General features: G+C 35.3%; 1 protein-coding gene across 3 annotated transcripts in view; it reads right to left on the bottom strand.

The window, feature by feature from the left end:
* The window catches only part of ipo13b (importin 13b), a 43,194-nt gene extending 31,466 nt beyond the window's left edge, over positions 1-11,728 (bottom strand). For 2 of the 3 annotated variants that reach the window (XR_009267556.1, XM_058755634.1), the window contains exons 1-3: positions 11,318-11,728; positions 3,588-3,713; positions 1,422-2,032 (exon numbers count right to left, since the gene is read on the bottom strand). Coding sequence is in view for 2 of the 3 variants with exons in the window: in XM_058755634.1 (XP_058611617.1) it covers positions 1,422-2,032; positions 3,588-3,713; positions 11,318-11,365 (785 nt within the window). In the remaining variant the exon portion in view is untranslated. The remainder of the gene's footprint in view (positions 1-1,421; positions 2,033-3,587; positions 3,714-11,317) is intronic. The other variant, XM_058755633.1, reaches the window with a different exon arrangement.
* Positions 11,729-11,876: the final 148 nt, after the last annotated feature.

The raw sequence follows: 11,876 nt of genomic DNA on the forward strand, positions 1-11,876 counted from the left end.
GTTCTCCATCAGACCATTTCTCTCTTTCTTTCACATGTTGTTCACAGTTCTGCATTCACTGATATAACAAAAAAAAAAATGCATATGCACCTTCTATTGTTCTAGCAGGTGTATTGAAGTATGTATCTATATGAATGCAAGTAAAAACCAGGGTTATTGTTGTTAACAAATTAAACTATTTTAAAAAATGAAAAAGAAAATTAAATTGACAAATTAAAAAAGGTAATTGAACTAAATCTGAACTGAAATAAAATATAAATATTAGATGTAAAACTAAACACAAATTTAGTTAAAATGTTGCCTTGGCAAGTAACTGAAACAAGTTTAAGTTGAAGCCCTAAATTTCCTAACTGGAAATAAATACAAACTAAAACTAAATTGAACTAAACCTAAAGCAGATAAAGTAAACCTAAGTAGTAATATTAAAAAAATAAATAAAACTAATAAAAGTGGCAAAAGCACATAACACTATTACAAAAATCTAAATAAATTTAAAATGAAAACCGAAAATAATATTAATGAAAATTAGTATAATGGTTTATAAATAATACAAAAAAATACTGGCCTTGAAAAGTAAATTGTTAGCTGGTTAAAAGAAAAAGGTGAAATTATTATTAAAACAATTATGATTTAAATCACTATTATGAACAATAGTCTGACACTATTTACTTTTTAATGACGGATAAAAAACTAATTGAAATGAGCTGTTTGTGCACTGTCAGGCCAAATTTCATTGTAAAATCAACAGAAAAAAAAAGTAAAATACTGCATGAAGCTATTTCTAAGACCACACATGTGTTTTTTTTTTTTATATCTTATTTTCACCACAATAAAGGATTTTTCCAAAAATGTTTGTAACATGTCATAAACAATGTAATTATTACCAATCTGCCAATATGTTTACTTTTCCTTAGTGATGCTCATTAGATTTGTATTATTGTAAAAATATATTAGAATTACTGTAATAAAATATATTTATTAATAAATGTATTATTTTAAAATTATTTAAATATATAAAATTTAAATAATTTTAAATTTACAGTTTAAAATTTAAAATATTAGAATAAATTAACTGCTAAAAAAAAACTAAAGTTAAAAAGGCAGCACAATAAATTATACCATGTTAATCTTACAAACTTTTTTTAAACAATACATTTTTTTTATGAGAATTGGGGGGATTTTGCGGGACTGAAAATAATACAAAATATAGTTTCATGGCCAGTGGAAAATATTTATGACAAGTAAATTTTCTCAATTCACCAGCCATTGCTAAACAGGTAAAACATTACATTTGAACCATGCCTGGTGTTTTGTACATGTTTAACCCCTACTGTTTTTGTATCATTTCATGCAACTCAAGTTTCTCTCACTGCATTGCTTTTCTGCCCCTTTGCATGAGTACTGCAGTGCTAAATGCTGACCTCTGTGAGTCGGGTTGTGAGATGGTGTTGACGATGGCCTCCACAGCCGTATCGAACAGCTCCGGATCCGCCAGCGCCGTGAAACTGGCCTCGACCAATCCCTCGCTCTCGTTCAGAGGAACGTCCAGCAGAACCCAGCTCGACAGACACTTGAGCACACGGGCCTTCACCAGCGGCGGAGAGTCCGGCTGCCGTAACAGCTGCTGCAGGAGCGGGTAAACGGCCGTCCACTCGCGGCCCAGAGCGCCCCTCACCTGTCCCTTACGGTACTGCGGCAGTCGGCTGGTCTGGAACTCCTCGGGGAGAACCGTGAGGAGCTCCAACAGAGCCAAACAGCGGGCGCGCCCGTCCACCTCGCCTCCTTCCTCCTGAAACATGCGCACCATCTCTGACACGGCCCCCGGCCACGCCTCGGGCATCATGTTGAGGGCAAGGGACGCCAGCGCCACGCACAGGCGGGTCAGGACGATTTTAGAGCCGGAGGCGAAGCGAGCGATCTGAGAAAACAGCTGCGTTTTGAGTGTGTCATATTGCTCGGCAGGGATGTCGCCCCAGTAGCGGGAGATCTTGGTGTGAAGGGCGCTGGCGCCGAAGTATTGGATCTCTGGAACCTGCAGAGATGAAGGAAGAGATGCAGTCTTTGATTGTCTTTCTCTTTAAGATTCCTTGGAGAAGAAATCAGATGAGACATACGCAGCATATAAAACCTTCTTGCATCGTTAGTCAGCACAGAGTTCGTGATCAGTGCTTCTCAACTGGTGCGTCGCTACTAGAGCTGGGCGATATGGCCAAAAATAACATTTTTTTTTTCCCCATTTCACACAATATCAATACTTAGCACAATATTAATTTACTATTAATGGGAAAAGAAATGAATGTAAACACATTTGTTTGTTCACAATTAAACTACTTTTTAATTTATGGCCCTATAAAATCTGTTTTATTTTGCCCTAAATTCTGTGTTTTCCAGTTAATTATTTCCGGATTCTATGTTTTATGATTCAATACAACTTTAGCATAAAAAATTCTAATTAAATAAATTAATAAAACTTCAACAATTTAACTTACAATAAAATAAGTCCATTACATTTTTTTTGTCAAATACGATGCTGCACAACAGAATAGTATAACTAAATGAAAAATATCTTGGTTGTATGATATTTTGGTAACACTTTACAATAAGGTGTCATTTGTCAACATTAGTTGATGTATTAACTAACGTGAACAAACAATGATCAATACACTTATTACACTATTTATTCATCTTTGTTAACGTTAGTTAATCAAAATACAGTCGTTCATTGTTAGTTCATGTTAGTTCATAGTGCATTAACTAATGTTAACAAACACAACTTGAGATTTTAATAATGGGTAATATTTCTGTCAAAATTTCTCCAAGTTAAACCGGACTTATATTTTGATGGGTTGTCGTCTATCAGTTTAACTTTCTGTTTCAGTGTTTTAGTACTTGACAGTAGTTTTTCACTGGTGAAGTGACTCTCAGAGCAGCTCTGGAGATGGCAGATTCTCTGAAGACAGCAGATGCTGAAAACACTGTGAGGGTTGGGTTTGAGTTGGAGTTCAAACCGCGTCATTCACTCACATAGAGAGATTCATGTAGACTTATTAGTGGCATGCACTATGGCTGTTGTCACGTTTATTTCTGCTGCTGTGTGATCAGCTGTTAGATTAATCCATATGTCCAAACATGTCCAACACATTTCTGGCCCTTCCATTCTCATAACAGTGATGTAAAAAAGAATTTTAATTATTAGTTTTCATTATAAAAACATTATTGATGTTTAAATTGCAACACATTTAAGAATCATGGAGGAGACATGTCACAATGTAAAAAATATTGCGTGCATCAAATATAAATTACTTGTTTTTTGTGTTTTTAGGAGGAAATGACTCCAATGACATCTTTTTGTGAAATTCATTCCTTTTGTAGCCATCGAAAACAGCTACACAGAATAAAACCAAATAAAACCTGTAGGTGTAGCTTAGTTGATGCAACGATCACAGCTGAAATGCAACTGCCAACGACAACTGATATGTGTACACAGACCGAAAGTCATTGTGAATAGGCATTCCCATTTAACTTGGGTAAAAAGGACAAGTCAAGCACTGATGGAAAAGGAGGGGATGAGAACAGGATGTTCTTACCTTCTCCGGTCTCAGTAAAACCCAACAGAACTGCCAGGCCTGAGGAGACACTTGAGCCTGCATCAGCCATTTCTGAGCCAGGTTCTTATTCTCAATGTTGGGATCATAATAGAGCTGATGCAGGGCCTGAAAGAGGCACAGAGAGAGAGACAGTTTTAGACAGTGATACATTGCACTCTGGCCATTATGGAGCACATGGATACAAACTAATAACGCTTTATTAACCCGGGGTTCCTGCGGGGCAGTTTAGCAGACAAGTATATGAAAGCATGTGCTGTTAAAGTGATGCTCTAGGTCTGCTGATGCATGAAACGCATGACATCATTTATGCAGGTGAAGCATTTAATATGGTGCAAGGGCAAATAACACAGCTAACAATGACACATTCATTCACCAATAACAAGAAATAAGCAATGACAAAAAAAAAAAAAAAAGACGAAAACAAAATTTCAATTGGAAACTATAACTAGAGATCGACCGATATATTGATTTACTGATATTTTCCCCCGATATTTAAGCATTTTTCCATAATCGAATATCGGTTTTGTAATATCGGATTCACCGATAAACGCCACCATCTTGTGGGTGTTTTGAGAATTGTCCGCAGGATCGCCAGCACGTCTGAGGGGAGACAAGACAACAACGGCGTGCACAGGTACTTGATTTGCGAAAGAGAAATAGAGACGAACTCACGGAGTCACTTAAGATAATCCGTCAGTCTGTCCCAATAAAGACGTAACTTTGTCTGAATTAAATAATATGCAGCCATGAATGAGCGCATGCTGGAAATAAAAGCGCTGAATTTAATTCTCTCTCTGTTGTATATGCTCATTATTAGTCTCGTGAAGCCGCTTTCATTTTGCTGTTCGGCGGGTTGATGCTTAGAAAGATTCACTTGTTTAAAACACGCTAAATTATATTAACATTTACTATATAACCATTATTTTGCTAATACACATCTAAATAAATACATCTCTATGGAAATTAATTATTTATTATCTCCGCGAGCGATCGCAATTTGAGTAGGCTATAGTTCTGTGTAAATGCATAGATAAACAGCACTGACAGCAGGCATTTCATAATCTAGAATGATAAAAACATTATTAATTCTGATACAACATACCAGTTGAGAAATGCAATAAAATATGATGTTTTGTTCATTATATTTCAATATTCCAGAGAATATAATTCAGTGAATTAACATTATCCAGTGAATTATTCTTCACTCTTTAGCCTATTAAACAGCTTATTAACCTAAAACTGTAGTTTAAAATTAAGTTATGACTCCTGTCGTTTGTTTTCTCCATTTGAATACATTAGACATTCTACATTTATTTTGCTTATTGTTAATATTAGTGTTGCCACTGATGCTTTTTATAAATAAAATGTTTTTATTGTTGTAATTAAATTTAACGTGAAAGACTGTTAATTTTCAACCTTGTTTTTTTTTTTTTTTTTTTAAGATGACTGAAAGGAGGAAAAACCAAAGTGAAGTATGGACTTACTTCACTCAGTTATTTATTAACTTTCTAACAGTAAATAAATATTGGTTCTGAATATCGGTTATCGGGCACATAAACATGCAAATAATTGGTATCGGCATCAATTATAAAAAAATCACTTTCGGTCGATCACTAACTATAACAAACAGATTCGAAATATTTAATAAAAACTATAATAGCATCTCAATTCTTCTTATTATTATTAATGTTGAAAACAGTATTTGTGGAAACCTTGATAAAAACATTTTCAGGATTATTTTATGAAGAGAAAGAGCAAAAGAACAGCATTCATTTCAAACAGAAATATTTTGTAACATTATAAATGTTTTTTTTTACTGTCACTTTTGATCAATCTAATGCATCCTTGCTGAATAAATGTATTAATTTCTTGGGGGGAAAAAATCGTCTATCTCACGACACCCCTAATCAATTGTCTAAATGAAGCAGACTTCAACAAAAAATGTAATCATATAAGATAAAAATGAAGGAAGATCAGAGAGGAATTAGATTTGTGTGTCACAGCACATCAGAAACCCCCTGAGAAGCAGCCATCTGTCAGAGTAAACCAGATGACATGACAAAACCAACTGTATGCGGTCAGACCGCCATAGATGCTTTAAATCCTTATGCTTCTGTACAAAGGAAGAACAGACAAAAATAAACATGGTACAAATGTCCGTTTAAGCACATGGCTACATCTTTTGAAATGAGAGTTTCTATGGCAACCGTCTATTCCGCACAAACTCATTCTTAAAGACCAGCGCTGAATGACTTTGGTCCATTGACATGGTTACCATATCCGATCCTGCCTATGTGTGTGCGATGACTCACTCATTCTGTAGGATCCATTCCACCCAGACGTCTATTAATCACTCGTTTAATCTGATTCTATGAGCTACGCTACAGGCATTGTCTGTATTTGGACCATCAGTATAAAGTCTGCTCCACATTCTAGCTAAGAACCAAACACTGAGACAGGAAGAAATGTTCGAGATCAAACACTAAGCAACCAGATAGCGATTTTGAAGGTGATGTACAGGTGCTGGTCATATATTTAGAATATCATCAAAAAGTTAATTTATTTAACTAATTCCATTCAAAAAGTGAAACTTGTATATTATATTCATTCATTACACACAGACTGATATATTTCAAATGTTTATTTCTTTAAATTTTTATGATTATAACTGACAACTAAGGAAAATCCCAAATTCAGCATCTCAGAAAATTAGAATATTACTTAAGACCAATACAAAGAAATTATTTTTAGAAATCTTGGCCAACTGAAAAGTATGAAAATGAAAAGTATGAGCATGTACAGCACTCAATACTTAGTTGGGGCTCCTTTTTCCTGAATTACTGCAGCAATGCGGCGTGGCATGGAGTCGATCAGTCTGTGGCACTGCTCAGGTGTTATGAGAGCCCAGATTGCTCTGATAGTGGCCTTCAGCTCTTCTGCATTGTTGGGTCTGGCATATCGCATCTTCCTCTTCACAATACCCCATAGATTTTCTATGGGGTTAAAGTCAGGCGAGTTTGCTGGCCAATTAAGAACAGGGATACCATGGTCCTTAAACCAGATACTGGTTGCTTTGGCACTGTGTGCAGGTGCCAAGTCCTGTTGGAAAATGAAATCTGCATCTCCATAAAGTTGTTCAGCAGCAGGAAGCATGAAGTGCTCTAAAACTTCCTGGTATACAGCTGCGTTGACCTTGGACCTCAGAAAACACAGTGCACCAACACCAGCAGACGACATGGCACCCCAAACCATCACTGACTGTGGAAACTTTAAACTGGACCTCAAGCAACGTGGATTGTGTGCCTCTCCTCTCTTCCTCCAGACTCTGGGACCCTGATTTCCAAAGGAAATGCAAAATTTACTTTCATCAGAGAACATAACTTTGGACCACTCAGCAGCAGTCCAGTCCTTTTTGTCTTTAGCCCAGGCGAGACGCTTCTGACGCTGTCTGTTGTTCAAGAGTGGCTTGACACAAGGAATGCGACAGCTGAAACCCATGTCTTGCATACGTCTGTGTGTAGTGGTTCTTGAAGCATTGACTCAGCTCCAGTCCACTCTTTGTGAATCTCCCCCACATTTTTGCACAATCCCCACATTGTTTCACAATCCTCTCCAGGGTGCGGTTATCCCCATTGCTTGTACACTTTTTTCTACCACATCTTTTCCTTCCCTTCGCCTCTCTATTAATGTGCTTGGACACAGAGCTCTGTGAACAGCCAGCCTCTTTTGCAATGACCTTTTGTGTCTTGCCCTCCTTGTGCAACATGTCAATGGTCGTCTTTTGGACAACTGTCAAGTCAGCAGTCTTCCCCATGATTGTGTAGCCTACAGAATTAGACAGAGACCATTTAAAGGCCTTTGCAGGTGTTTTGAGTTAATTAGCTGATTAGAGTGTGGCACCAGGTGTCTTCAATATTGAACCTTTTCACAATATTCTAATTTTCTGAGATACTGAATTTGGGATTTTCCTTAGTTGTCAGTTATAATCATCAAAATTAAAAGAAACATTTTAAATATATCAGTCTGTGTAATGAATGAATATAATATACAAGTTTCACTTTTTGAATAGAATTAGTGAAATAAATCAACTTTTTGATGATATTCTAATTATATGACCAGCACCTGTATATGGACAGGCAAGTCAGAAATTGAATATAAATAAAAAATAAAAAAAAGTGGACAAACAGGTGAGACCAATAGGCATGCACAAAACTACACTAGTAAAACTGAACTAGTGTACTACTAAAACCTTAATAATAAGGCTAATTTAAGTTGTCCAGCCCCTGATCAGATGCGTATCTTAATAAATATACAAATTACTTCGTATAAAATATATAAACAAAAAATTTAAGTTTAAAATAAATAAAACAACAACAATACAATTATATATAAATATGTAGATATAAAAATTCTTAATAAAAAATATATTTCAAAAACATAAATGACATGCAACCAGTATTTTATATAAAACAGTGTAAATAAAAGCAAGTAAAAATGCAACAAAAAAAAGCCCACAACGACGAATTAAATAAACAAAAAATAAATATCTAACTAAAAATCTAAATATAAAAATACTTAATAAAAATACATATAAAACAATTAAATAAATAGGGTTAAAAATGCAACCACTATTTTAAAATAAATGAACAAAAAATATGAATATATAAATATCTAAACAAAAAAAATAAATAAATAAAAGCAAGTAAAACCGCAAAAAAATAAAAAATAAATTTAAAAAAATATGCAACCACTGTTTAAATAGCCAAATAAACAATAAAAAAATTCAAATATACAATAAAGAAATTAATATATAAATATTTGATGCTATGAAGCTCACAATCGTTCAAAATTCAATGACTAGCTGCTCCTCAGAAACACTGATTTTTCAGTTTAGTACTTTGTGAGGGCCTTGTTTCCCGGTGGACAACTCAAAACCTGTTCACCCTGACTCCCAAACACTGCACGAAGCCAGACATATGAAGATTTTTGGAACTGTGTTCAACAGCCCATCTGGAGTGATCATGAACGGTTGTTCTGACATCATCAGCCATGTGTCTGTGAATTTTACATCTCAGAATTTTTGTGTTTTGAGATTCATTCCCATTGAGTCAGAGGTAAATAATCACAAATGATCTGATTCCTCAGTAACAACGAGGAACAGAACCACAGCAAATTGCTCCAAAACAGCGGAAATTATCACAATAAGAGATGCTTTTTGACCTTTCAGCACTAATAGATCAGATAAAGTGTGTATGAGCCTAAAGAAGCACAGCGAGATGTGGCTGTCGACTCATTTGAACAGTCAATGGTTAGAAAAACATATCAGGTTGCCCCTGACAACCGAATCTCTGCACACAGCCCGAGAGATATAATTAGCAAAGCTAGCGGCCGAGCCAATCAAGACACAATAGTGGAACATGACAACACTTACACACACGCATACACTCCAGATGCCCTCGTTGAATAATCAAACACACATTCACATGGAAAACATCTAAAGTCAAGCATCTCGCTACATCTAAAAATGAAACTCTCCAGCAAATATCAGCCCAGATAATGCACAAGCAACAAATCACTTAATCTGAATTGTTTTGTGCATAACTGACATGAACATTTCTCATATTTGTCAGCTTGGATATCTGACCAGGATATTTAAACGAGGGGTTTTATTGTAGTGATGTTTCTCTCCTCTGCAGACGGTTACGCCTGACCACCACACTGCCCAGAACAATACACAATAACACACACAACGACCTCTGTGTGTGTCTGCTGCTGAGAGAACGAGCGTGAAAGAACGGCCGAGACAGTGACGTCCTGATACAGGAGCTACTGCACATCTGCCAAAGAAAGGCAGAAATGTATTTTTGGGCTTCTTTCTGAAAGAGAGTTAAAATAATCTGCTCACCTTTTTAGGATCTCAAAACTGAATGGATGATTAATCCAGTCTTCAGTGTCACATGATCCTTCAGAGATTACTCTAATATGCTGATATAGTGCCCAATTATTAATAATGGTTCTGATTATTAGCAGTGTTGAAAACTGTTTTCTTTTGGATGATTCTTTTTTTTTTAGGATTCTTTGATGAATAGAAAGTTTAAAAGCTTGTTTTAAATCAAAATCTTTTGTAACATTATAAATGTCTTTACTGTCACATCTGATTAATTTAACATGTCCTCGTTTTTATCTTACTTACCCTAAACTTTTGAATGGCAGTATATAACAATTTCCACAAAAATATGAAGCAGCACAACTGTTTTGAACATTGATGATAATAATCAGAAATGTTTTTTGAGCAGCAAATCAGCATATCTGTATGATTTCTGAAAGACCATTTGATCATGTGAAGACTGGAGGAATGATGCTGAAAATTCAGCTTGGATCATAGGAATAAATTACATTTTAAAATATATTCAATCAGAAAACAGTTATTTTACATTGTAATAACATTTCAAAATTTACTATATTTTTTATTTTTTTAAAAATCATAAGAGACTCGTTTCAAAAACATAAAAAAAACTGTATTTTGTTCTTTTGTCAATTGCAATGTGATGCACCAAAAAAAAAAAAAAAAGACATGGCTGACATTGATCTTGACATATTAAACTGAAGAATTAACATAAGTGCTGTTGAACCCTCCAGAATGTCTTAATTCATAGACTTTCACTACATGCATTACTGTAAAAAAAAAACCGAGGGACAATTTGAAATTATTTTCAGCAGCAATCGAGTGCATTACATTAAAAAGTAATTATGGATACATTACTGACACCACGTTTGCTGTTAACGAGATCAAAAGCTATAATAATTTTGAGTGTCACATGAGCAGAACAAAGCATTTTTTGGGTCTGACAGCGGCGGTCCAGGGATAAAGATGAGAAACCCTCCACCAGGCAGAGATGAGACGGAGGGGACACCACCCTCTCTCTGCTCCTCATCCTCACGGATGGATCAATAACTCTCTCTTTTCTCTAATCCAATCTAATGTTGAACATGAGTTTCACATTTGTAACTTGATCATCAGAGATCAGCTGCATTACAATCACATACAGATAAAATTACCTTCAAATATAGACAGAGCCATAAAATTGACAGACATTTGGCAAAAACAAAACGGTCAAAACAGAGAGCTAATAAAGTGAGAAGAACTAAAACATCACAATTTTGTAATGATGCTGACAGCAACTACATGGGTCAATCTCACAAAACCTGTCAAGAAGACCCCAGACATATTTCACCACAACTTTAAAAGAGAGTCATGAGAAATGATATGCTGATAATGGAAAATAAGTTTTTGTAGTACGACCATTAATATTTTGTGCGTTGGGACGCTGTTTTCATGACAATAAAGCACATTTAACCCCATAATCTCTTTTAAACAAATCTAATTCTCATTACTATAAAGGGAAAGAATAACTATACCAAATTAAATTTTTCATCATGGCAGTACTGCTTTGACTTAAGTTGGTTTAAAAAAAATACAGATTCATTACAGCAAAAAGAATCTAATAAACAAATGAATATAAGTATAATAAAATAACAGACTTAAAATTAGATTTATTAAGTCAAGTGATATATATATATATATATACACACATACACAAAACATGAACTTATGTCCAACTAACGTCAACAACATTTCTAAGTTTTCTCGAAGAGTACATGAACATTAGATAATATTAATTACAAAATATATAACGTTACATATCTACCTTTTCCACGTTTTCCACGGTGAAGTCTGCGGCTGTGTCCGGATCCATCGCTGTGTTTACTATAACACACACCTCCTCTCGCTCTCTTGACCACAATCTATCGCCTAACGCCTTATAAGAATACTTCTGATTAATATAATTGTTATAATAACCGCTGATTAATCTCTGAGGTGAATTTGATTCGGCCCGGCGCGCGATCAGGCCGGTGCGCGCGAGCTCATGTCCCTCAATCTCATATTTCACTCATGATAAAAACCCCTTTCGTATCTCAGATGACCGATAAATATGACCATATGTCACAAGTATGTGTCCGCGAGTTTCTGTGCGACCCCTATGATCCGGTGTGCATGTGTCCTCCCTCTCCGGTTCTTGTCGGTCTGACTGAACCGATGAATCGATGATTCGACACGCGCTGCGCGTGCCCAACCATCTGCCTTCACTAAAACCAGAAAAACACTATTTCCAGTTAAAATATGTTTCAGTATTATTATTTTTTATTCGTTTTATATGTATGTGTTAAAAACATGACTAATTTAATGGTGAATTTGCTGTGTTGATT

The sequence above is a fragment of the Onychostoma macrolepis genome, chromosome 20, assembly GCF_012432095.1.
Source record: "Onychostoma macrolepis isolate SWU-2019 chromosome 20, ASM1243209v1, whole genome shotgun sequence".
Taxonomy (NCBI): Eukaryota; Metazoa; Chordata; class Actinopteri; order Cypriniformes; family Cyprinidae; genus Onychostoma; species Onychostoma macrolepis.